The sequence below is a fragment of the Anoplophora glabripennis genome, unplaced genomic scaffold, assembly GCF_000390285.2.
Source record: "Anoplophora glabripennis isolate ALB-LARVAE unplaced genomic scaffold, Agla_2.0 scaffold296, whole genome shotgun sequence".
NCBI classification, from domain to species: Eukaryota; Metazoa; Arthropoda; class Insecta; order Coleoptera; family Cerambycidae; genus Anoplophora; species Anoplophora glabripennis.
In genome coordinates this window covers 143,297-169,597 of record NW_019416601.1, presented here as the reverse complement: position 1 = coordinate 169,597, position 26,301 = coordinate 143,297, and the positions used below count along the sequence as shown (strand labels likewise).

The 26,301-nt window shown below is 33.6% G+C and overlaps 4 protein-coding genes across 6 annotated transcripts; 2 read left to right on the top strand and 2 right to left on the bottom strand.

Annotated features, from left to right (window-relative positions):
* Nucleotides 1-691: 691 nt before the first annotated feature.
* Nucleotides 692-3,089, bottom strand: LOC108912576 (CCR4-NOT transcription complex subunit 7). Of its 3 annotated transcripts, none has more exons than XM_018717833.1 (6): nucleotides 2,920-3,089; nucleotides 2,536-2,783; nucleotides 1,893-2,119; nucleotides 1,549-1,840; nucleotides 1,344-1,484; nucleotides 692-887 (listed from the first exon to the last, which is right to left on the bottom strand). In XM_018717833.1, the coding sequence occupies exons 2-6, from the start codon at nucleotides 2,641-2,643 to the stop codon at nucleotides 756-758; spliced, it is 900 nt and encodes a 299-aa protein (XP_018573349.1). In that variant the 5' UTR covers nucleotides 2,644-2,783; nucleotides 2,920-3,089; the 3' UTR covers nucleotides 692-755. The 3 variants fall into 3 exon arrangements, with proteins under 3 accessions (XP_018573349.1, XP_018573350.1, XP_018573351.1); XM_018717834.1 differs by having other exon boundaries at nucleotides 2,536-2,698; XM_018717835.2 differs by having other exon boundaries at nucleotides 756-887; nucleotides 1,549-1,825.
* A 5,501-nt stretch (nucleotides 3,090-8,590) lies between these two features.
* On the top strand, nucleotides 8,591-13,282 carry LOC108912582 (nuclear RNA export factor 1-like). The gene is made up of 9 exons (XM_018717844.2): nucleotides 8,591-8,789; nucleotides 9,074-9,274; nucleotides 9,324-9,465; nucleotides 9,624-9,805; nucleotides 10,062-10,208; nucleotides 10,601-10,818; nucleotides 11,016-11,184; nucleotides 11,963-12,273; nucleotides 13,097-13,282. The coding sequence occupies exons 1-9, from the start codon at nucleotides 8,667-8,669 to the stop codon at nucleotides 13,197-13,199; spliced, it is 1,596 nt and encodes a 531-aa protein (XP_018573360.1). The 5' UTR covers nucleotides 8,591-8,666; the 3' UTR covers nucleotides 13,200-13,282.
* A 1,052-nt stretch (nucleotides 13,283-14,334) lies between these two features.
* Nucleotides 14,335-22,493, top strand: LOC108912585. Its single transcript, XM_018717847.1, has 4 exons — nucleotides 14,335-14,633; nucleotides 21,268-21,440; nucleotides 21,540-21,809; nucleotides 22,269-22,493. Exons 2-4 carry the CDS (start codon nucleotides 21,273-21,275, stop codon nucleotides 22,356-22,358), a joined length of 528 nt encoding a protein of 175 aa, XP_018573363.1. The 5' UTR covers nucleotides 14,335-14,633; nucleotides 21,268-21,272; the 3' UTR covers nucleotides 22,359-22,493.
* Nucleotides 22,494-22,657: 164 nt separating this feature from the next.
* On the bottom strand, nucleotides 22,658-23,432 carry LOC108912571 (odorant receptor 30a-like). The gene is made up of 3 exons (XM_023455050.1): nucleotides 23,331-23,432; nucleotides 23,076-23,231; nucleotides 22,658-22,717 (listed from the first exon to the last, which is right to left on the bottom strand). The coding sequence occupies exons 1-3, from the start codon at nucleotides 23,430-23,432 to the stop codon at nucleotides 22,658-22,660; spliced, it is 318 nt and encodes a 105-aa protein (XP_023310818.1).
* Nucleotides 23,433-26,301: the final 2,869 nt, after the last annotated feature.

Below are 26,301 nucleotides of genomic sequence, written 5' to 3'. Positions count from 1 at the left end.
TGAAACGTATTTTTGAATAATCAATTTTTGTCAAACAAAAAAGTTGTAGCAAAAAAATAACTTAGGGTGCTTATTTCAATCGTAGAGAAGTTGACTATTATACCTTTCTTGATTAAAGCTGCTATTCCATATTTTTTTTAGAAACTTTGAGAGGCTGTCACCTAAGAGGTGAACATTTTACGAAACTCATTTTTATGAGAAACACGTTCTTTTTAGCTGTAGATTCACCGGCACCATTTGTGCTACTTTTAAAAACACCCTGTACATCAAAAACTTAAAAACAAAGACTCGTTTTGGTATAAACCTTTTTCAGCAGGTGGTCAACATTTGCATGAACCGCAATTTTCTATTAATAATAATCGACATACCCTAGCATGCCACCAATAATGGGAGGCAGTGTACTTTAAATGCTACACGAACAGTCAAAGAATGACACTGTAGTTTTGTACTGTGAATTATTTATTTAAAAACGATAATATAAAATTAAAAATGTGAACACACAATTTGAGGAGAAACAAAAAGAAATTGAAGTCGTAAAAATGATGACATGGGTACTAATCATAAATTTATTCTTTTATTAAATGAATGGGTTAGTTTTTTTAATGTGTGTCGTTAAAACCTTAAATATTTTATAGTAATGTAAAAAAACTATCATCTAATTTATGAACAAAATTTGCTAGAATTATGTCTATTGTAATAATTCACGTTTTCTATCTTACGCTTAACAGCTTAAATAAACAAAGTATAAATGGATTTCATGAGGAGTTCGTCGTGTCGCCGTTATCATTTGCATAGTTATTTGAGGTTCCATTTACTGCGAAAGAAGTACCGAGTCCATAAAGATGTCCAGAAAACTTTGAGTCATCAATAGTGTCTTCAAAGAACATCTAAAATCAAATTCAACGATAGTAGATGTCAAATTTGTTCGCTTATCTTCGGTTATAATGAACAAGTCTCATAAGACTAAAATTAATGGTAATAATACTCATGAATATTGTGAATTTCTACCGTGTGTAATAGACGTATTTAAAAATGAAACAGTTTGGAAATAGTGTTTGAAAAAATCAGAATGAATGAAAATGATGAAATGAGTTGATGTAGTTTTTTGTAATTTAAATTTTTTTGGATTCTCTAAAAATATGTCGATAAAATTACAAAATATTTGTAATATATTTTTGTAGATAATGTGTTTTCTAATGAATGTCACAATAAATTGCACAGCTATATACGCAATGCAGCATTTTCAACATTTCCTGCATAAAAGAGCTCATAAAGAATTTTTAAGGGATACAAAAATAAAGATTTTCATACTCTATTAAACCTGACAATAAACATTAACTTACCTCCTTCATTTTAAAAAATGCCATGCCTGTCAGTAGGGAATCAGATCCTGCCTGATGTTGGGGCCCAATCCTTTCCAAATCCAATTGTTCAGCTACCTCTTGAAGGCCACCCTTTAAGTTTTTACAGGATTTCATAAGATACTGAAAATTAAAAATTATTAAAAAAAAACTGTTACAATCTCAAAATTCCTTTTTGCAAAATTACCTTGACATCATATATTGTTGGAAAATACAACTTTAACAGATCAAAGAACTCATTTTCGTCTTGAGGTAAATTGTTGTCTGTTAATAATTTGATGAGGTAACCAAAATCATAGCCAGAGTGAAATGATAGCCATTTTATGTTCTCCATTAGTACTATGCCCGATGACATCAACAGCTCGGCAAATTCTAACGGCTCAATGCCTTCGTCTTCATGTTTTTTAAACTGTATCCCAGAATTAGTCAGTAGATCTATACTGTCCTGAGCATACATGTCTTCCCTTAAAAATACAGACCAAAGCAAAGTGGTAAATGCATACAATCTAATAAAAAAATATATACGCTTACTGTAGATTGAATTTAAAGTTGAACTGCCAAGTTGTGTATGAACCTCCAGCCGTTTTACCATTATCATCTAAAAATGTAAGGCCCAACTGAATGATTCTCAATAAATCGACATTGCACCTCAACATCTGATATTGATAATCTGCGGAACTCCTAAATTCACCAATAGGTCTAGCAACAACACCTGGAAATTCTGTATCCATCGCCACATACTGGTATTTTTGTACAATCTTAAAAAAAATTATTAATTAAATGTGGTTGCCAGTACCTCAGCAGATTATTACATTTTACTTAAGAGAATTATTTATAAACCTTCAATAAATAATGGTAATAAATGGAAATTATAATATAATAAATACTAAACTCACATTTTTATTAATAAGACAAAATTTATAAAAAATATTAGGTTAGGTATTATGCAAACTATATTATAACCATAAATTACTTTTTGCAATGATTTATGTAAGAACGTGTTAGATAAATATAAAACAGTATTTCATAAAATGAGGATACTTAATTATATTAAAATGTTAAATTTAAATCGCAAACTATAAATTTAAAAACAGTTACAATTTACGAATAAAAATTAATTAAGTACTTCTGAATGTATCTTAAAATTATTGATGATATTTTTAGTAGTACCTACCTGCCTTATTGTTCGGAACTCATCTTCCAGGTTGTGAGCCCAAACATCTCGGATACCGCAATCCTCATTATTTGGATGTTGAATGCTACCTAACGTAGCTGCTGGCATATCTCCTCCAATTTCCGTGATTATCAATTGTTATACGTAGATTCTTCGTAAAAAACTATTAAATATAAGGTTTTTATTTTTCAGTTTTATTATTTTCTTTATTAATATCTATCAAGTGGATACATAAATTACATGCAGCCCTAAAATTTTAACCAATCTGTAAATAGTACACTATTACTGCTATCTAAAAAGTAAAGGCCACAAAAACTAGAATTTTCGATGTAGGTATATCAGAGCAATTTTGAGGTTTTTAACCTAGAAAAAAATATTACATACCTTTTTATCGAAAATAACAAATTTCTTCAGAAGTGAATTGTATCGCATATGCAGTATTTAGCATCATATCGAGTATGACATAAATAAAAACTTTGGATAAATTCTAGATTAATATATAACTCATTCTAAACAAATTTTGACAATAAATGCACAAAAACTACAAAATAATCACAGAACACCATTGTTTTTATCTCAAAATCTCAAAACTCCATCTATTCATTTTCCATAATCCCGAACGTGTCCCAAACACAAATATAATGGCTGCGTTCAGAAGTAACTTGATGAGGACACGGAAAAATTAACCAACTTTCATCCATTTTAACCTTAGGCAAGTTCGAGTTCGGTATTAACATCTAGACGCTCCAGATGTCTTTTGGTCATTTCTATTTATAAGAGATGAAAAGACAAGGAGATATGTCTAGAGCATCTAGATGCAAAACTGAACTTGCCTCTTGATGGAGTTGGAGAGTCAAGGCCGTCAAGTCCAGTTCAGTGCGAACAGCCGAGCTGAGCGGACGTGTTTGTTTGTGAGGTGAAGTGATTGCAACGAGCAAAATCTACCTGCCTTTATTAAGGCTACCTGGAAAGAATCCCTTTCTTTCCTTTTAATCACCGACCTAATCCCCGGCTAAGCATAGAGGCCGTCGGCATCTTTGTTGCAGGCACCTGTCCCGGGGTTATGCCCAGGTAAGTTTTTACTTATTTATCAGTTATTTGCATTACTTTAAAATACATTTCTTTAAAATTGCGACCCCCGACAAACAATATACCAGACAGACAAATACACCAAAAGACACGTACGCCCCCGTNTGTGTGTGTGTGTGTGTGTGTGTGTGTGTGTGTGTGTGTGTGTGTGTGTGTGTGTGTGTGTGTGTGTGTGTGTGTGTGTGTGTGTGTGTGTGTGTGTGTGTGTGTGTGTGTGTGTGTGTGTGTGTGTGTGTGTGTGTGTGTGTGTGTGTGTGTGTGTGTGTGTGTGTGTGTGTGTGTGTGTGTGTGTGTGTGTGTGTGTGTGTGTGTGTGTGTGTGTGTGTGTGTGTGTGTGTGTGTGTGTGTGTGTGTGTGTGTGTGTGTGTGTGTGTGTGTGTGTGTGTGTGTGTGTGTGTGTGTGTGTGTGTGTGTGTGTGTGTGTGTGTGTGTGTGTGTGTGTGTGTGTGTGTGTGTGTGTGTGTGTGTGTGTGTGTGTGTGTGTGTGTGTGTGTGTGTGTGTGTGTGTGTGTGTGTGTGTGTGTGTGTGTGTGTGTGTGTGTGTGTGTGTGTGTGTGTGTGTGTGTGTGTGTGTGTGTGTGTGTGTGTGTGTGTGTGTGTGTGTGTGTGTGTGTGTGTGTGTGTGTGTGTGTGTGTGTGTGTGTGTGTGTGTGTGTGTGTGTGTGTGTGTGTGTGTGTGTGTGTGTGTGTGTGTGTGTGTGTGTGTGTGTGTGTGTGTGTGTGTGTGTGTGTGTGTGTGTGTGTGTGTGTGTGTGTGTGTGTGTGTGTGTGTGTGTGTGTGTGTGTGTGTGTGTGTGTGTGTGTGTGTGTGTGTGTGTGTGTGTGTGTGTGTGTGTGTGTGTGTGTGTGTGTGTGTGTGTGTGTGTGTGTGTGTGTGTGTGTGTGTGTGTGTGTGTGTGTGTGTGTGTGTGTGTGTGTGTGTGTGTGTGTGTGTGTGTGTGTGTGTGTGTGTGTGTGTGTGTGTGTGTGTGTGTGTGTGTGTGTGTGTGTGTGTGTGTGTGTGTGTGTGTGTGTGTGTGTGTGTGTGTGTGTGTGTGTGTGTGTGTGTGTGTGTGTGTGTGTGTGTGTGTGTGTGTGTGTGTGTGTGTGTGTGTGTGTGTGTGTGTGTGTGTGTGTGTGTGTGTGTGTGTGTGTGTGTGTGTGTGTGTGTGTGTGTGTGTGTGTGTGTGTGTGTGTGTGTGTGTGTGTGTGTGTGTGTGTGTGTGTGTGTGTGTGTGTGTGTGTGTGTGTGTGTGTGTGTGTGTGTGTGTGTGTGTGTGTGTGTGTGTGTGTGTGTGTGTGTGTGTGTGTGTGTGTGTGTGTGTGTGTGTGTGTGTGTGTGTGTGTGTGTGTGTGTGTGTGTGTGTGTGTGTGTGTGTGTGTGTGTGTGTGTGTGTGTGTGTGTGTGTGTGTGTGTGTGTGTGTGTGTGTGTGTGTGTGTGTGTGTGTGTGTGTGTGTGTGTGTGTGTGTGTGTGTGTGTGTGTGTGTGTGTGTGTGTGTGTGTGTGTGTGTGTGTGTGTGTGTGTGTGTGTGTGTGTGTGTGTGTGTGTGTGTGTGTGTGTGTGTGTGTGTGTGTGTGTGTGTGTGTGTGTGTGTGTGTGTGTGTGTGTGTGTGTGTGTGTGTGTGTGTGTGTGTGTGTGTGTGTGTGTGTGTGTGTGTGTGTGTGTGTGTGTGTGTGTGTGTGTGTGTGTGTGTGTGTGTGTGTGTGTGTGTGTGTGTGTGTGTGTGTGTGTGTGTGTGTGTGTGTGTGTGTGTGTGTGTGTGTGTGTGTGTGTGTGTGTGTGTGTGTGTGTGTGTGTGTGTGTGTGTGTGTGTGTGTGTGTGTGTGTGTGTGTGTGTGTGTGTGTGTGTGTGTGTGTGTGTGTGTGTGTGTGTGTGTGTGTGTGTGTGTGTGTGTGTGTGTGTGTGTGTGTGTGTGTGTGTGTGTGTGTGTGTGTGTGTGTGTGTGTGTGTGTGTGTGTGTGTGTGTGTGTGTGTGTGTGTGTGTGTGTGTGTGTGTGTGTGTGTGTGTGTGTGTGTGTGTGTGTGTGTGTGTGTGTGTGTGTGTGTGTGTGTGTGTGTGTGTGTGTGTGTGTGTGTGTGTGTGTGTGTGTGTGTGTGTGTGTGTGTGTGTGTGTGTGTGTGTGTGTGTGTGTGTGTGTGTGTGTGTGTGTGTGTGTGTGTGTGTGTGTGTGTGTGTGTGTGTGTGTGTGTGTGTGTGTGTGTGTGTGTGTGTGTGTGTGTGTGTGTGTGTGTGTGTGTGTGTGTGTGTGTGTGTGTGTGTGTGTGTGTGTGTGTGTGTGTGTGTGTGTGTGTGTGTGTGTGTGTGTGTGTGTGTGTGTGTGTGTGTGTGTGTGTGTGTGTGTGTGTGTGTGTGTGTGTGTGTGTGTGTGTGTGTGTGTGTGTGTGTGTGTGTGTGTGTGTGTGTGTGTGTGTGTGTGTGTGTGTGTGTGTGTGTGTGTGTGTGTGTGTGTGTGTGTGTGTGTGTGTGTGTGTGTGTGTGTGTGTGTGTGTGTGTGTGTGTGTGTGTGTGTGTGTGTGTGTGTGTGTGTGTGTGTGTGTGTGTGTGTGTGTGTGTGTGTGTGTGTGTGTGTGTGTGTGTGTGTGTGTGTGTGTGTGTGTGTGTGTGTGTGTGTGTGTGTGTGTGTGTGTGTGTGTGTGTGTGTGTGTGTGTGTGTGTGTGTGTGTGTGTGTGTGTGTGTGTGTGTGTGTGTGTGTGTGTGTGTGTGTGTGTGTGTGTGTGTGTGTGTGTGTGTGTGTGTGTGTGTGTGTGTGTGTGTGTGTGTGTGTGTGTGTGTGTGTGTGTGTGTGTGTGTGTGTGTGTGTGTGTGTGTGTGTGTGTGTGTGTGTGTGTGTGTGTGTGTGTGTGTGTGTGTGTGTGTGTGTGTGTGTGTGTGTGTGTGTGTGTGTGTGTGTGTGTGTGTGTGTGTGTGTGTGTGTGTGTGTGTGTGTGTGTGTGTGTGTGTGTGTGTGTGTGTGTGTGTGTGTGTGTGTGTGTGTGTGTGTGTGTGTGTGTGTGTGTGTGTGTGTGTGTGTGTGTGTGTGTGTGTGTGTGTGTGTGTGTGTGTGTGTGTGTGTGTGTGTGTGTGTGTGTGTGTGTGTGTGTGTGTGTGTGTGTGTGTGTGTGTGTGTGTGTGTGTGTGTGTGTGTGTGTGTGTGTGTGTGTGTGTGTGTGTGTGTGTGTGTGTGTGTGTGTGTGTGTGTGTGTGTGTGTGTGTGTGTGTGTGTGTGTGTGTGTGTGTGTGTGTGTGTGTGTGTGTGTGTGTGTGTGTGTGTGTGTGTGTGTGTGTGTGTGTGTGTGTGTGTGTGTGTGTGTGTGTGTGTGTGTGTGTGTGTGTGTGTGTGTGTGTGTGTGTGTGTGTGTGTGTGTGTGTGTGTGTGTGTGTGTGTGTGTGTGTGTGTGTGTGTGTGTGTGTGTGTGTGTGTGTGTGTGTGTGTGTGTGTGTGTGTGTGTGTGTGTGTGTGTGTGTGTGTGTGTGTGTGTGTGTGTGTGTGTGTGTGTGTGTGTGTGTGTGTGTGTGTGTGTGTGTGTGTGTGTGTGTGTGTGTGTGTGTGTGTGTGTGTGTGTGTGTGTGTGTGTGTGTGTGTGTGTGTGTGTGTGTGTGTGTGTGTGTGTGTGTGTGTGTGTGTGTGTGTGTGTGTGTGTGTGTGTGTGTGTGTGTGTGTGTGTGTGTGTGTGTGTGTGTGTGTGTGTGTGTGTGTGTGTGTGTGTGTGTGTGTGTGAGTGTCGTTGTCTTCGTTTCTTGATCCTGGCTGTCTCTGAAACAGAAAAGGTTAGCGCGCGGGGGGTGTTTGTGAATTACTCACTTCAAAGAATATTTCATTTTTACAGTTCGAAATGAACTGTAGTTCTTTTGCCTTGACTCAATTTTACTACCTATATTCTCCACCACGAATGAGCTGCTCAGCTCAGCATCGACACCTGACAGCGGCAGCGGCAATGGTTTGTTTTTGAAGCCGACATCGTGCCACGTGCAGTAGCCGGCGCGGCATGTTACAAAAAGATTTTTTTTTCGATATTTAATTTATTTTGTATGCACATACTAACGGTGCCGTATCAAACAATTTCCGACCTTTGACTTACCTATTATCGGGTACATTGTACATTATAAAAAAATATTTGAATGTTATATACTTACTATGAACTAGTGCTGGCAACTGAAATCGGTTTTTTGGATAGTCGGTTAACCGGTTTCGGATAATTCGAATTTTTATGAAATCCGAAAACCGGTTATTCGGTTATTCGATTCTTCAAATATCCGAAAACCGGTTATTTCGGTTATTGGAATCTTCAAATATCCGATTATTCGATGATCTACTTCCTTTTTTTTAGACATCGATTTGTCCGATTGCAATTGACCTTTTTTTTTTTGGAGATCGATTTCTTCGTAAACTTGGCGATTCAAGTAACGGGTTATTCGAATAACCGGTTTTAGCAACTATTCGACTTAACGATTTTATCTGAAATCGGTTTTTACGGAACCCGGTTAACTGGTTTCACTTTTTTCCGGTTTTTACCAGCACTATACTATGAACATTGTATAATCTAGCTAGACGCACGCGCACGTTCGCAGTTCAAAACGAACTATACATTGAAAGAATGATGAAACAGTTCGTTCAGTTTGTTGGAAGTGAATAGTTCTTTTCAACTATTCGTTCACGAACTACACATCTCTACTCTACTGTATATACACTACTCCTGTGCACTGACTGCTCTGATCTAAAGCACTGTGGAGTGTTCCAACTCGCACACCCTAAGCAGTTTTGAAAACCTATTTATAAAAAATTGTGTATTTACTGTAGTCACAGATTGTAGTGTCTTCTTTATTGTAGTGTGTTATAGTGTTTATTTTTGATTTGTCAACTTGCCAATTATTATTAATGAAAAATAAGTTTTAGTACATTTTCTATTTAATGTGTGGTGCGCTGGGTACGCATAGAGAATACGCCGCGGCAGCACTGTTCACTGTTTGAGAATTCGATCTTTCTAAAAAAAAAAACATTATCCTAAAACATAGATATTTTGTTTTTTAGGTTAATTTTGTTATTCATTTAGTCATTGCCTATTAAAATTGGCAGAAAATGAAGAATGCAAATACTTTTGATTCTTATAGGGTGACTATAAATGAAAACAATTTACCTACTGGAATAATTTATAAACATAAAAACTTGATTGATAATTTAAATCACTGGCATAAATTTATGGTGGGTAAACACATAAGCGGAAAAAAATATGCACGTTATGTGATCAAATAGAGATTTTTAGCCAATGTCACATTTATTTACTAGAAGAGTATTTAATAAGAAATTTTTAATATTTTGTCAATGCAACAAAGATCAGTTAGGGCTTAGTTTAACAAATTTATTTTTGCCTCTAAAATTATATAATGTTAAGTAGATAGAAAATAATGTGGCAAAATATTTAGGAAGGAAATACCATAAATATTTTTAACAGGAATGTTTCATCGTTAATCTAAATATATTTTTAGATTTGCAACACGGAAAAACATAAACGTAACGTAATTTTAGGGGCAATTTTAGATCATGTTCATCCTCTTGATTTAATACCTGTTTCTTATGGTAAAGATCATGGAACTGCTCATTTTCTTGCAAGAAATTGTGGTCCTGCTATAACAAAATTGGCCAAAGATAATTTGACAGTACCGAATCCAGAAGACCCTTCAAAACCAGTAAGTAAAGCGTAATGTGTTTTATTTATTTTACTTATTTCTGTTTCAGTTTAAATTAACTATAATTTTAAAATTTGCCACGACAAGTGAATTTAAGGTTGATGTCCAGAAAAATATCGTCGGTGCTTTAACAAGAAGATATGATTCTTCAACAAGAACACTCGATTTATCTAATTTTAGTGAAGAAAGAGGTAAGGAAGAATGTTTTATTATGCGAGTTAATTGAAATAAGTCTTAGTAAAACTTTTTAAATAAATTCTGCATTATATAGTATTAAATTGTAGTTCAGCTGCAAAAATATAGATTATAAATCGTCACTCAGTTTTGTTTAACAACCTTTTTCTTTTAGGATTGACAGAATTTTGCCCCTTGTCCCAACCAAAAATTATGTACTTCGTTTTACATCTCTCAAAACATCTGGTACCTTTACCTGAGAGGTTTATTTTAAGCCACAATCGAATCAAATTATTAAATTCTTTGGATGCCATATCTGGGGTAAAAGTGGTATACCTTGATTTTAGCAATAATCTCGTAAGTGATTACAATTTAAATGTATTAGATGTCGAAACTGTCTCTAGTGGACCTTTAATTAGCAGAAACCAAATAATCCCTTAAACAGTTAAAATATGCTTGTAACCGGGGGACTGAGAACGACCATTTGTTTCTATTTCGGTTCATAAACGAACAAAATATAACATAGACCAAGAGAAAGTGAAAATTATTTAAGATACCTAACAAAATAATTTATGATGGTAAAGTTTATGTACGTATTTTTATATACTTTTAGATTGCAAATATTGATAATTTAATGCCTTTAAAGACTTCTGAAGTTTCTGAGCTAGTGCTGGACCAGAATCCTATATGTGATAATTATGATAGTACTATTGCATATGTTAAAGATGTTGAACGCTACTGCCCAAAAATTTCTATTCTGGTAAGTTTAATATTAGCTTGCGCTTAATTATTACTTCGGACTGCTCAGATCGATCTATATTTTTCATTTATTATATCCGGAGTTAGAGCAGGAATATCCTTATTGATCCGACAACATCTGCTTGCTCGAGGTTTTTTTGGTGTGTGACTGTTCCACTCCTTCATGATCAGTTTCATCTGCAGTCACTTGATAAAATTTCCTTAATTTACCAGCATAGTACTGAACGTGACGTTTGTATCGTTTTAAGTAACGCTACTTTGTATTACTATTTTATAACTATAATACTAATATGTATTTGGATATGTAACTGTAAAAAATAGTAGAAATAATTTGTTGTGTTTCGTAATGTATATTATAAATTTGTTTTTTAAAGTCCGAATTCAAATTTTTAGGATGGAGTATTAATAAAGGAAGGAATTTTTTCAGTTATAAAACCTAACTTCCTCTGCAACCCAGACTGTTACGACTTGGCAAATCAATTTTTGGAATATTTTTTTACTATCTACGATTCCAGAAATCGAATGATGATGGAAGGCTTGTACCATACTAACGCCATGTTTTCACTCACAGCATCGTACATTCCTGGGCAATTGTCTTCTAGTTCTGCACAGTAATATTTTTTAAACATTTTTGAAAATATAGTTACCATCAGGACCACGGCGTGACGACTAGGTGCTTGAAATCTTTAGTAAAAATCTAATAAGGGAGTTCATATGTTTATATGGAACGCCAATGTCTCTGTCATGTCATGGCCCTGTATACGACTACTTAATAAAAGTTTACAATAATACAATATACATTTTTCAGTTTAAGGGTATACAACAATTGTGCTCGGAACTTATTGAAAATTGCGGATTTTTCACGAAATACGGAATATCTGTTTAGGGGAGCTTATACTATAATGAAGATTTTTAATCAGTTGCCACCGTCAGAACATGACCCGTCCTCTTTTAAAGTGGATGTCATTTATAGCACTGTAAGAAAATTTTTGTATTAATTGAAAGATAAAATAGAAATCAAACGTCTATGAATAAGTAATATTTTTCATAGGTATTGGTTCAGGTATCGGATAGCAGCAAATCACTTGTATTTGTAAAATGGATATTACATTTACTAATTTTTTTATCAAGAAATTGTTACAACTCGCCATTTTTTTACGTTACAATAAATTAGCCAACAATAGTAAAATTTAAGATTAGCAACTTTTAAAATAAAGATCAGTCGTTATAACCACAGAAGTCATAAATATTTTACTGAATACCAGTTCCAGACGATCAAAAATTAAACTGTACTACCAGTCATTAAAAATTAATTTGTTCCATATGTCGTAAGTCGCACTCTACGATAGCTCTGCATGTTCAGCGCTGTCAAAACATAATTGAAAATGAAAATTTCTATGGGCGGCACCCCAGGTATATTGGTAACCTCAAATTTACACAATAAATCGGTTAATTTATTGTAATATTAAAAAAGTACCTACCTAAAAAAAAATGCGAATTGTAACAATTCCTTGGACAATTTAATAAATATAAAACAAGTTTTACATTTACTAATTTTCAACCCAACAAATTGATTAAGAAATGATTTATTGGCTAATTTTAGGGATTTTAGTGATTTACCATAAGTTATACAGGGTGATTTATAAATGAAACTTACCAACTCGGGCAATTTCTTTGCAAATTTATGGGGTCAAATATTGGAAATGTTCAGTATGTTTTAATTTTTAGATCAAATTAATTAAAATCATTTTCCAGCCAAACTGTGCAGTTATTAATGTATGTGGGGTTTTTCGAGAATTGCCTCAGAACCTTTTGGATGCTGAGAGGTGTCTCGGTTTTTCGAGGACATTCGCCTTACAAATGCTAAGTGCAGGACAGGAATGGGTTATAATAAATGAACAACTTCATGTCTATAATGCTTTAAATGTGCAATTAAGTACCAGCTTTAAAAACCCTAAACCGACACGTATAGATATCATACCTGTTGCGGAGACTGTTAAGGATCAGCAGCAGCTGGCAAATGCTCTTAAAATTATTACAAACCTAAATACGGACTGGTCTAAAAAGTAAGTAAAATGTCTTTTTTTAATTAACTGAATTCGTATTTATCAAAACCAAATATTTTAAAATTAGCTTCATATGCGTATGTTTTATAATCCAAGTAGAATCAGTGTTAAATTCGATTAAAAGCATTCAAAGTAATATATACCTACCTTATTAATATACAGTATACAATGAGTTAGTGAACTGATGCTAAAATTCAGTAGTCAGGATTTTTTTTTTTCAGTAAAATGAATCATTTCGGAATAAAATAAATGGAAGATATTTTTATTTTTATGGAGAGTTAAAGAGCAAAAAATTTTTGTGGGATACCAAATTTACTAGATATTACAATAAAATTAAATATTAAGGCCAACTGTGAACTGATCAAAAAATCAAATTCTATAGCAAATTTCTCAAATATTTGTGAATACCACTAATTCCATTTTTATTTAAATTAAAAAGTAATTTCTTCTTTCTTCTTGATATTAACTAAAAAAAATGTTAGTCCTTATTTTTGTAACAAGATGTCCAATTAGTATGGTATCATAAAGTAAATCTCACAGTTTATAATGTTGCCATGGGCGTAGCCAGAGGGGGCAGGGGGAGGCACGGCCCCCCTAATTCTAGAAAAATTCCTGGCTACGCCCATGAGTGTTGCATTTTTTATCTTTAGAAATTAATAGAAACATTAAAAGGAGATGAATCAATTTTCCTGTGATTACATTGTAAGTTGCAGATATAGTGCTTTGTTGACAACTTGTTTGTTTTGTTTGCATATTTGTTTATAAATTATATTCCCAAATTGAGGGCTATTTTTAACACTAAGAATTGACTAATTCATTGCAGGTGTCTAGAAGAATGCAATTATGATCTGAAGAAAGCTCTGGCACTATTTATAGACTTATATAAAGTTGACAAAATCCCTTCTGAAGCATTTTTAAATATGTAGTGAAATATTCGTATTCCAATTATTAGGTTAGAATTTTTTTTATATCAGTTCACACCATGTGTGAATGTATGTGTGGATTATAATAAAATACAAAGTATTTTCTTTATTCCCTTCTCCTCATAGCACGACTAGGTCTATACCGGGTGTCCCAAAAATATTTGACAGACACATAGGGGTGGAAGGAGGGAGGAGGGAGGAATTCTGAGACTAAAGTTGAACATGTAAAAAAACGCCTGGCAATAAAATTTAATGACTTTCATAGGCGTCCCTAAAAAAGTTTTCCGCTAAAGGTAAAAAATTATAATTATTTATATATAATGTGTAGAAAATTTCTATTATATGTTTATTTGGCCAACAACATATTTTAATTATTTATGTCCTCAAACAATTGTATTATATTGATGGTAAATAATAATATTATTTCTCCCTTTCGAAATTGTAATATCAATGATTAATCATATTACAATTGCATTACAATTAAATCACACCAAATTCCACATTGCTGCACTGCACTGCTGGGCAATTTGTCAACCACTGAGATTTATTTCCCAGTGGCCTAATGCAGCTGTGTTTGTATTTCGTTTGCCCGTGCTCGCATTCTTCAACTGGGCGTATACATTTCTACCACCACGTTTAGTTCGAACAGACCTGTATATGGATATGGCTAAATAAATATGGGAACAAGTTTTTCGAATATTTCAATGCCGAGTTGCTGCGTCAGCGACCGAACCTGGTACATACTGTCAACCTCTTGGTTCTTCAATTGATATTGGAAAGACTGTACTCGGAACACGCTTTAACGGTATGCCGAGCAGACAGACACCCTATATAGTAGACTTCACTAATTTTTCCAGGATCCAAGTCTTCAATAATATTAAATTTTTTTTGATCTTCCATTTTCTTGGTTGTTATATTTTTTGAGACAAACCATGTAAGCATTCGTTGAAGAGGAATATTAAATACTAATTAAACAATAGTACTAGTAAGGTATTCAATCTTTACTTAAATGTTAAGCATAACACTAATATCACCACTAAATTCTGAAGTAATTATCATCCTATCTATAGATATAAGTAGGAAAGGGTAGATAAGTACAATAAGTGAAAGTGATAATTAAATGCATTAAGTGGTCATAATTGGGAGAAAAAAGTTGCCAAGTCGATAATTATATGACTCTTTATTTAACTTCAACCAAGAAGTGAAAGTCGAGTAGTTTTCAATGTTATGGCTATGTAACATACATGTCTTCTGCATTGCAAAATATTGAGTAATGCGAAAATTATTAAGATTAGGACATAGTTGGTAAATGGAACCTAAAGAGGAATTAAGGTTACTTCATTTAAGTGGCAGGTACTGGACTGGTGTGGTGTTTGTTTTTGCATCTGACTTACAGAAATATTTATTAACTACCTACTGATTTAATTGATTTTTTAGGTAAGTAAAAATACATTACTCTTTCAAATATTTGTCATTATATTTTGGGATATGAACAAATTTTTACTACTACAAATTTCAAAAAGGTGCTTAAAAATTGGTTCGGCTAATATTATATTTGACCTTGAGCTAAGTTCCTGGGGAAGGAAATATACACTATACAGAGTGACCATAGTCAAGTTGGTACTGTATTAATGATGTTCTTTGGCATATTCTTTCTTTGGTATAAATTCTTTGGCGTAATGATGTTTTAACTTGCATACGCGGCAAGTTAAAGCAGGTACAATCTTGCTTCCTTATAAGTCACGGGTTTTAAATTTGTTTTTCTTCCTTTTTCAAGATTTTTTTATGTATATTTCAATGAATCCTTTGGCTTCATAAATTTATTATGCATCTAAAATACAGTTTTTAAAAACTAGGTGCATGCACGAATTGGAAACTTTCTGAAAATTTATCTTAAAAAGTTTCAGATATGTTATAAAAATGTAATTTGAAAACGTATATACATAGACGTTTTGAAATAACATTTTTTTGATATTTTGTGTGTTGGACACCTTTGAATTCGATAACATTACTGCTTGAAGACATAGGAGCCAACCCAGTATAGTACATATCAAGCACGTGCCAATTTCGGAACACTTAGACGGGGAACTACATCAACATCTAGGATCTCCCCTTAGAACGAATAGGAATATTGAACAAGCTGGAAAAATAAAAGACAGGAAAAAAGATATCTGCAACAACCTATCTACCTACCAAAGATGTACCGTCTACATCACCTCAAGGAAAATAGGGTAGCCTATTCCAAGAAGAACTGCAAGAACAATTTACTTCAAGGACCTATCTTTATAGCTTCCTCTGTACATGCGGATAGGTATGTATACATTGGACAAACGGGAAGACATGTTGGTATAAGGTTAAAGGAGCACGCGTGTCACTTGAAGAATATCAACGGAGAAAAATTAGCAGTTGCAGAGACTGGGGCAGATACAAGACACACGATAGACCTAGACAATACTGCATTTCGGATGAGACAGAGAGAGAAAAGTTTCAGTGTTTCTTGTAAAAAAAAGACTATAATAAGTCTCTCGAAACCAAACTGACGTCCACTATCCTTGAAATTGTTCAACCACTGACTACTGCTATGGACGTTTGCAACCATGCAATAACGATATAATTTTAGCAAACGGGTGAAGTTTAATGAAGTTAGAGTGCACCCAAAAACTCAATTGTCCTAACTGATAACTGAAGTAGACTTTTGTCCTGACACTGAGCATTTTAACTCCATGGAAGAAGTATAAAAGTACTATTTTACAATTAAATAAAGTGGCGTATTAAAATTCCAACGTTTTCTCAAAACCATTTCGTCGGTTTAGACTCTTTAGAACTTCTTTTCACTTCAAAACGTTTAATAGACGACTTGGCAACCAGTTTGGGAAGTCTGTGTCTCTTTCACTTTAATGCGATGAATTGCAGTAATGTGATTTATTGGCCTGTTGACTAAATCCCAATCTATTGACTGGCTCTATAGAATCCATCACAACGAAGTGATGAATAAAAGAATAAGTGCTGTTAAATTGTTTAACCATTAGCAGTTGTCATGTCTGCAAACCAATCTCCAGTAATATCACTGAAATATCTTAAAAAGTTAAATTTGCTCAAAAAAATTAAAAAAGTTATTTTAAATGCCCGTAACATTTTAATGAAGCAATATTATACTAAGATAACTATACAGGGTGTTTGTAAATAAGTTCGAAATATTTTAGTGAGTGGTTGCCGAAGTTATTTTGTGAAAAAAAAGTTTATATAAACGTAGGTCGAAATATGCTTCGTTTCCAAGATACAGGGTTTAAATTTAAATTTTTTATTTATTCTTATTAATTATTTCAAAGAATTTTAAAGATATTGACTCGAAATTTGACGGTGTATTTTATTTAGAAATATTGACAGCAACCTACTAGACTAGATGTATCAATAGAAATTAAAAATACAAAACCTGCAATAAAATATGTTTTTTTTTCCTAAAAAACGGTGCATCCTATGAAAAAAAATTGCAGAGACCAATTTCTTTCAGAATTGATGGCGGATTTCTTAAAAAATATCAAAACGGGAAAAAGTCAGTGGCGTACCATTTTTTTTATTAAAAAATGTTGTGGCATTCTCGCACGAACATCACTGGTGCAAGTAGAAATATTCGGTTCGGATCACCCTAAAAAATGCACATTTATCCCTCCAAAGCGTTTTTCAAATTTCAAGTCAACATCTTTAAAACTGAAATAATTAATAAAAATAAATAAAATATTAAAATTTAAACACTCTATATCTCGGACACGAAGCATGTTTCGACCTACGTTTATGTATATGACATTTTTTTCACAAAATAACTTCGGCAACCACCCCCTAAAATATTTGGCACTTATTTAAAAACACCCTGTAGATCTAAATAAATCGGTGTATTATTTTCATCCAAGAAAAATAGCCTTGAAGTGCAGCCAATTCGATGCAACAGACCTTTTATAAAGAACAGTTGTTTAAATGGAATTTGTCAAGAATTTTAAAAATTTTCAAGTTTATTATGTTTTGCACTGCCACAATTCATTGAAATTCAGAAAAAATTACAAAAACAAATTACAGACAGTATTTAGTTTTAACCTTTGATAATGTAAATGCTAAAACTATTTAGTCACAGTCGATAATTTTATTTTACGTTAATCTAAAAATGGAGTAAAATATCCAGAATTTATGAGAATTGAATTAATATGACAACATAGTAAGATATTGAACCGATAAGGGCAAACAACAAACTGTAATCCAATTCAAATAAACCAGAACCTGTAAAACTGAAAGGTCGTGCCATCAAAGAATGTGATAAACTAACTAGATCTTCCTCTAAACTTCTGTTCCTTTCGCCACGTCCGTTGTTGATGATAATTTTAAATATACACAGCGAAGCAGCTCTAACTTCGTGCTTTGTTTGAGCGCACACTGATGTTATCAGAACTGCTATTGTCTAAAACAAAAAGAAGTTATTAAGTTGTGGAATAAGGCAAGGAAGAGTAATAAGGCCTATGTAACAAAATATATTAAAAATTTCGAAAAAGTTTTATTTTATGTAAATATATAAACACAACGATATAAGTCAAAACGGAGAAAACTAAAATCCAAGAAAACAAATATTTCTATTATTGAGATTCTCTTGCTTTCTGTTGTAGAGTTTATTTTTTTTATCTAAAAATATCCTTTAAAATGGAAATACCCTCTCGAAAAGGTGCGTAGGTCTTCATATTTGCTCTAGTTTTTTTTTAAGAGAACTTGCGAAACTTTAATAGATACCTACATAATCCGCGCAAAACTATTCTAGATTTTGATTATAAAATTTGCGAGTCCTTCTTGGCGTACACCTGAAGTATCACTGCTTTTCTTTTTTTAATTTCAATAGTCTGTATAAAGAAATAGAAATTTTATTGTATATGTTATTTACATATTTTTTATTGTTTTGTATTTATGTTCTTTTGCATCTCGTTTTTGATTTTGATTTTGAAAAAATTTAAGTATTTCCAATGCAAAATATTTACGTTATTCTACTTACCAGACACAATAAACTTCCAAAAATATCCGAGAGAAGTGGTAGCATATCCAGAAAACCGAAACTAACCTCCCCAAGTAATTTCATTTTGATAGTAACTGTAACAACTTTCACAAAGTAGGTCAATAAATAAGGATACACTACGAGAATGGGCAGCCCAAATATTGTGTTGCATAGGGTCGTGATCTCAAAGACTTTGTCGTAGCATTTCATTATACGTTTTAGTTTTTCTTTTCTATGAATATGCAGTACTTCCATTTTCCAAGATTTGGCAAACACTCGATGAAGATGTCTGTTAAGTAATTTTAAAACTGTTCTTATAGCAAAAACGATACAAGCGAACTGGAGAACTGTTAACGTCAATAAATATATTTGGCAGTGAGCTGTGAAACTTACAACCAACAGTTCTAATAATTGTAGTATACTTGATTTATTTTTCAAAGTTCTATAAATTATATCTAAACTTGCAGCCCCTAGCAAAGCAAAAGAAGACATTAACCAGTATATGTAGAATTGCATGTCTTCCTTAAGGATATTATCTCCGCAGGAAAGTCTTTTCAGATTAAAATCAAGAACGGTGAAACATTTGAAAAGTTTCTTCACATTTTCAGGGTGTGAAAAGTTTATGGAAATATTGCAAAATAGGTTTGATATGACTAGAACTACAAAGAATAATATATACAAATTGAAAATCAGCTCACTTGCCTTTATTTTCCATAGAGCTATTATTATCGGATGGACCACTGTTAAAACTGTCAGAAGAAGTGACAGAATTTTTTTTAGTTTTCCAGTACTAGATATAGTAAATATACTAACTCCCCCCCAGTTTGACATTTTCTGGAAAGTTGGGTACAAAGTAAACTTATCTGCCATTGCATTCAAACATTCGTATTAACAGTAACTGAACGAAGTAGATGTTTTCCGTCTTTTAATGGGGCACTTACATTAATTTACCTCCGATGGATTATTAATTATACAGGGTGTGGCGTGTATAATCTGTAAAAATTAAACTACAGCTTCCTGATGATATTTGTAATAGAAAACTCTTATACGAAAAAGTTCAATCTTCGCGTTTTTTTTTTTGTAAATTAAAGTTCATTTATTCAACGAAAATGAAGGCCGACCCTGCGTTATTTATTAAAAACTTTGAAAATGTTTTTATGCGACCCGAGATGCAACCTTATAATTTAGGTCAGTATAATCTAATACTAAAAGATGGTTAGGTTACATTGTCAAAAAATTTGTGCAATCAACTGATTCTGTATTTGTATTGAATTCATTATTCACTTAATTATTAAATATTAAGTATCGTCCATCGACCCATCAGTGTTAAATAGTGAAAGATTCCAGACAAAAGTTTTTATTTTATAATTCCACGATAATGACACTGTAATTTTTATAAAGAAGTAAAAAATAAGAATAGCGTGCCGGTTACATTAAAAACGAGGTTCTTATTTCTTACTTTGCTTAATTTTTTTAGTTTGTACATAAACTAGTTTTACAATGAACCGAGAAAACAATGCATTTACTATTTCCGAACGTGACGATATGGTGTTAGTGTATGGTGCAGCCGGAGAAAATGCGCTCGCTGCGGCTGGGTTGTACCGGGAACGATGGCCACAACGTCACCCCTCATGTGCACATACATACAATCCTACAATGCGTTCAGCGGCTGCGAGATACGGGAAGTGTTATTCCTCGAGGAGAATAACGTGGTCAGTAAGCGAACCTTAATGTTGAAGATGCAGTGTTGGAAAATCTTGACGAAGACCCCACAATTAGTACTCGACGACTCGCACAGCAAGTAGGAACCTCATCTCGTACCGTATATCGCATCTTAAGGCGCCAGCTGTTATACCCCTATATCATCTACAACCAATTCAACAGATTTTACCCCCGGATTGTGATCAACGAATGCATTTTTGCAGATAGTTTTTACGGCAATGTGCCAATCAAGTAGACTTTCTTGATTATGTTTATTTACGCGGCTGGACTATAGCACGTAACTCATCGTACAACACACGGACAGGACCGTTCCAGAGAAAATATTTTGATCCATAATTGAACTTTAATTTATGAAAAAAAAAACGCAAAAATAGAACTTATAAGACTTTTCTATTACAAATATCGTTAGGAAGCTGTAGTTTTTATAGATTATATGCGCCACACCCTGTATACACGGCATTGTTTGCATTTTACTTACGTTGATAGATATTTGGGTCGAAATGAAAACGATCAATAAAAACATGTAGGAAGCTATTAAATAAAGTTCCTGAATATCTACTACTGGGTCACTATTTTTTTTGTAGTACACTTTTATTCAAAGTTAAATTATGTATAACAGTTTTAAAAGTATATTAAGTAGGTACTAACACTACTAACTAATTATTAATACTAAACAAGTGTAAAGTAATTAATAATAATTGTTTTTTTTTTCAATTTTTCATAATGTCCAATGTTACAGAAGAGATTCCTACCAAAATGTCTTAATTATTTTTACCATTCCAGATACCATTTTGGAATATACATAAAATGAGACAAATTGAAATATACCTACCATAGTTGTCACCCAATTGCAACGTCTAATAGGACGTCAATTATTTAATTTTAATTCATAATCCACCAGTTTTTGGGTTATACTATTGTTAGATTTAAATTTCTTATTTAAGGTATGTCGCAACTTAATATTGTTTCAGACAATAAACAATAATATAAGTGCAACTTATCAAGTAAATACGAGTCAACGTCACTTCCGGTTAGACGAAAAGCTGTGTTTGGTTGGCAGTTCTCAAATTCTAGTCTAGTAAAAATCACAGAACGTGAACGAAATGAAGGCAATATTTTAGGCTTATATTTTATTACCCTTTAAGAAACACAAAAAAATAATGAAAAGAGGGCTGAAATATGAAACAAATGTCAAATTTTACTTTAAAACTGCAATTTTTTTACACTAATAATAAAACTATGATAAAAAGATATGTATATTTGTAAATACTTTATTCCAAATCTCTGACTCCTTCAGGTAAACTAATATTGATATTTTTCCAGTTACAATGAAATTTCTTGCGATCTTTCTATCAATGACATTAACAAAAAGTTACTCTTTACCAATTGGCAGTGTATCATCTTCTGGATCTTTCCGTAGCACTGTAGTTTTAACTCCATTGGAAAATTTAGGGGAAACCGTAGATAATGCTGTATCTGTTTTTGCTAAATCAAAAGTAAGTCATTTTATTTGTAGGAATAATGAAATCTGTTATTTGGCTGTTACAAATTTAATACTAAAATTAAATTGTATTTAAAATGGTGTTCTGTTCTAGGCATTCTCTGTTGTAACTCCCTTTCCAGATTCTGGAAGGAAAATGGCCATTCTGGAACGGAAATCCCTTGAATCTTTACCTATAAAAGTGGATGATAAATATGGTAATTTGCAAGCTTTCGTTGCAGATATTGTAAATCCCAAACCTTTAGTAGACACTATTCAGGAGCATGAGAAATATGGCAATGATGGGGAACACTTTAGGAAAATAGCAAATAAAGTAGTTGGGGGCATAGAAGGACTGTCAAATGTATTGAATACTGCCGCAGAGGTAAATTAAAAAAAATACCATATTTATATTATTTCTATATAAAGTTATTCGTTCTATTAAAATATAATATATGTTTCATTAAAATGTTCTGATAAGATATCAAGTATATGGGACAATTCGATAGATTTTGGTTCAGGATAATATATTTAATCAATAGTGCTCTTCCGTTGGTTGAATAATTAATTTAACTAATTTTGCATCTTCATTTGATGAGGTTAGAAACGATGTTTACTTATTTTGTACAAAAATTAAAAATTTTATTATCTAAAAAAATAAGAGGGATTAAAATAAATATTAGACAAAACTTGTTGCTTTTGATGTTGAGTTAACATTTTGTCCCTAACAATTAATTATTTTAAATTTATTTAAATTTAACACATTTTGTCTATGGATTTTCTGCATATATTTAAAAAACACCCTTATATCTTTGCACATATAATTTTTACTTTATGATTTTAGCTGCCATTCACGGCTTTGAAACATGTTGGTCAAACAGTAACGACTTCCTTTAATACAGTGGGAGGAAAATTAGTGGGATTATCGCAATAAATTTCTTGGAAATCCTATTTTTTATTGTTAGTATTAATTGTTGTTAAATGTCTTATTGATTTTGACATAATCTGTTATTTCCTATAATGTACTTGTAAGATGTTATTTTAGTTTTATAATTTTTGTATATTTTTGTAAATATGTATATCTAAATAAAAGGTGTATTAAATGAAATGATTTTATCGGGATTTGTTTTTTATTTGCTTTTATTGTGTTAATGCATAAGTGTAATAAATGTATTTTCTATTTGCTGTGAATATTTTTACATATTTTTTAAATTAAACTAAAAATCCTACGATTCAGGCTTGTTGGAAATCAAGATGTGATAACAATACGTAAGTAAATCCTGCTTTCACAAACTGAAAAGAAAAAATAATGTGTATACAGTATGTTTACGGATAGAGTTGAAAATAGGGGAAACTTTTTTGTTTCTTATTATATGAAAAAATTCATTATTTTAAAAAAATTATTTTGTTCAAATGTAGAAAAATGTTGTTTTAAGAGGGTCCTCTACAAAGAATTTATTGGAAATATAATACATAGTTCATTTTATCCTTAAAACTCAATAATACACTATATTACTTAAAAAACACATAAAAACAATCTTTTTCCAATATTTAATGTTAATAAAGTGTCTTTATTATAAAGAACTAATTAGTTGACTATGTTTATTTCTGAAAAATTAAATATCAAGAGAAAAGAAAAAATTGTACTCACTCCTACTATGAGGTCATTGCTCATAGCATATAATTTACCGATTTTCATTTCCAGAGGTTTTTGGGTTCTCATTATGACAATTAAGAGACTTCGTTGAACTGCTTGAGGTAGTTCGTACCAGTTACTGCGAAAGATACTATTCGGTATTTCCAGGGACTATAAATGTAGATATACAATAAATTGGTTAGAAAATAAACTATTATATATAAAAGATTTTGTTGTAACACTATATATTACTATAATTGATAAACTTGCCTCAACAATCAATTCATTGCAGTTGTAATATAACAAGCACATTTGAAAAAATACCCCCATGAGATATGACACACTGAAGAAAAGGGTAATCATGAAATCCATATTAAATACTGGGCTTTCTAACAGCTGCAATAAGAAGTTTCCAAATAATTAATTAAATAAATAAATAAATACATTGGTACAAATAAACATTAGGAATTAATTGCAATTATAGTGACGTAGCAATTATGGGGTTCTTAGTAACAGTGCCTCCAGTATATTGGTCCGTTGGTTAACAGTTTTGTACACCAATTCAGTGAACTTTTATCGATCTAAGTCAAAGTACTTTGTCTCCCGAAAATCAGTTGCTATATACCTTTGGTTAATTAACATTTTATTTTAGTTCAAAAGGGTCCAAGTCTATTACATTTAAGACAACTTAAGCGAGTAGGGACAAAAAAAATAGGGCGAAATATACAGGACAACCACGAATTTTCACTAAGATTTGTTATTGTTCTAACTATGACTTTCAAACCATTTGTGAAAATTAATTTATTTACACTTAAAATAAAAATTGGAAAAATATTTTTCTGGCAACTCAGAAAAGGTAATTCTCTAATTTTTTCTACTATTTCTGCGAAATAGCATATTGAATAATTATGTTATGTATGAATGAAATACAAAAATTGACAATTTAATTTTTATTAGGTACCTACTCTTTCTGCATTTTCTTAAAATAGATTTTCAATATTGTTTTAGTAATTAAAACGGTTAGAGCTAATATATCGAGAACATATTTCAATGATTTTTAGCTTCCATATTTAGCGGGTTGTAAGTAATTTTTAGGATATTTTTAAGTGGTCATACTGAAATTGCTTAGACTGTCACACTGTCATACAGAATGTGAGTATTTTGTAACTTACCGACATTATTCCCATAAGTGTTAGGGATATATGGTAAGACAGTATGAAAAAATCCATAGAAAGAAGCCACTGCAAGATATCATTTAAATGAATTACATACCTAAAAATATAATAGGTACATAGCAATTAGTATTAAATCAACAATAGTTTAAGGGAAAAAAGAAAATATATTTCTTATTCTATAAGTCATAATGTAAATATATGTACAGGGTGTTTTTAAATGAAGTAGCAAAAATGGTACCAGTGAATGTAGAGCCAAAAATAAAAGGATTGAAGTAAAAATACCTTATATGAAACCCTGAGGCGATATACCCTCTTAAAGGAGAGGATTGAAATTCACATTTTAATTTTTTACTTTAACATGAGGAATGCTAGAGATAGGAAACTTGGTATGAGCTAACTAATAAAGACACAACATTCCAATATTTGTTCGATCATTGGCGTATTTTATAAAGGAGTGAAACAGACAAATTTTTTTATATGACGCAAATTATTTATTTAAAAATATTTATTGGGAAGACTGAGGCTAATGTTTGTCTATGAGGAATCGGTCGGTTTGGATATCTTTGATGGTATAATCTTACTACAGCGTTACTATTTTTTCTGGATTCGAAAAACACTTGGAGCATGTCGACATAAGTCGTTGGCATAAATATTATTTGCCATAATTATTCTGATAATAAATTAATCAATTGGTAAGTACCAATTATTGATTGACAGAAAATGTCAATTTATTAATATGATAAATAACAATTTATTTGTTGACATCCGCCTACTTTATTTTTACAAATTTTCGCAATTACCCCTTTAGTCAACGATGATACATCAAATTTTTTTACTAGAAAACTATCGGTTTTAACGAAAAATTACAAGAGGTAAAGAAGTTGCGCAATAAATCAGTCTGTCCAATAAATATTTTTAAATAAATAATTTGCTTCATATAAAAAAATTCTAATAAAATATTGCAATGGAGTTGACGGTTTTACTCCTTTATAAAATACGCCAATGATCAAACAACAGTTGTCTCTTCATTAGTAGGATGCTCATACCAAGTTTCGATTTTCGTGTCTCTAGCATTCCTCATGTTAAAGAAAAAAATTAAAATGTGAATTTCAATCCCCTCCTTTAAGAGGATATATCGCCTAAGGGGTACCACTTTCATATAAGGTATTTTTACTTTAATCCTTTTATTTTTGGCTCTACATTCACTGGTACCATGTTTGCTACTTCATCTAAAAACACCCTGTATAGTTATTAATGTTGACTTGATTGAAAATCAAAACGCTACTCTACAAATATTTTCAGTAACTGATACTTACTCAATCATTTCCTTGTGCTCTAAAATTAGCTTTTTGAGGAATGCTTCAGAACTGTATAATCTATTACCATTTTGATCTCCAATGTGTTCGAATTTATGTCCCAATACTTTTATATATGCCGCTGGAAAATATATCAGATAATTTAACAGAGTATCGCATCCGAGAAAGATGAAAGCAGCAAATACGCGCGACGAAACTTGAAAAATATAAACCAGTTTGAAATATTTGTCAATTCCAAAAGGAACCGCTTGTGGCAGAGGTAGTTCTCTAGCAGATACACTGCAATTAGATATTCCTTCAGGAGCTGGCCAGCTTTTAACCTCAAAATATATCGTTACAGCAAATAGAACCACAACAGCTACAATAACTAAAAGCGCTATGTAGAAAACTGTGGTGTTATGTTGCAAACAGATCCTGTATATATTTTTGATATCATTGTCATTGCTGTTGGTTATGAGCCTCTCTTTCGTTGATATTATTTTCATTAGTTTCCTAATAGACTCCTTTTGGCATAATATGACCTTCCAAAGAAAAAGTGCGTAACTAAAGCCATACTGTATCACATAAGCTTGCTTTTCAGGATTCACATGTAAAATATCCTTAGTGGCTATGGCCAAAGTTACTACGAATATCGTAAAATACGTCAAGACCATACCGTGATATATGCGATAGGCCAAATTGGCATAAATAGATAGGTTCATGGGCCATATGCCGATGACTATCAAAACCTTTTTTACTAATTTTAAGAAG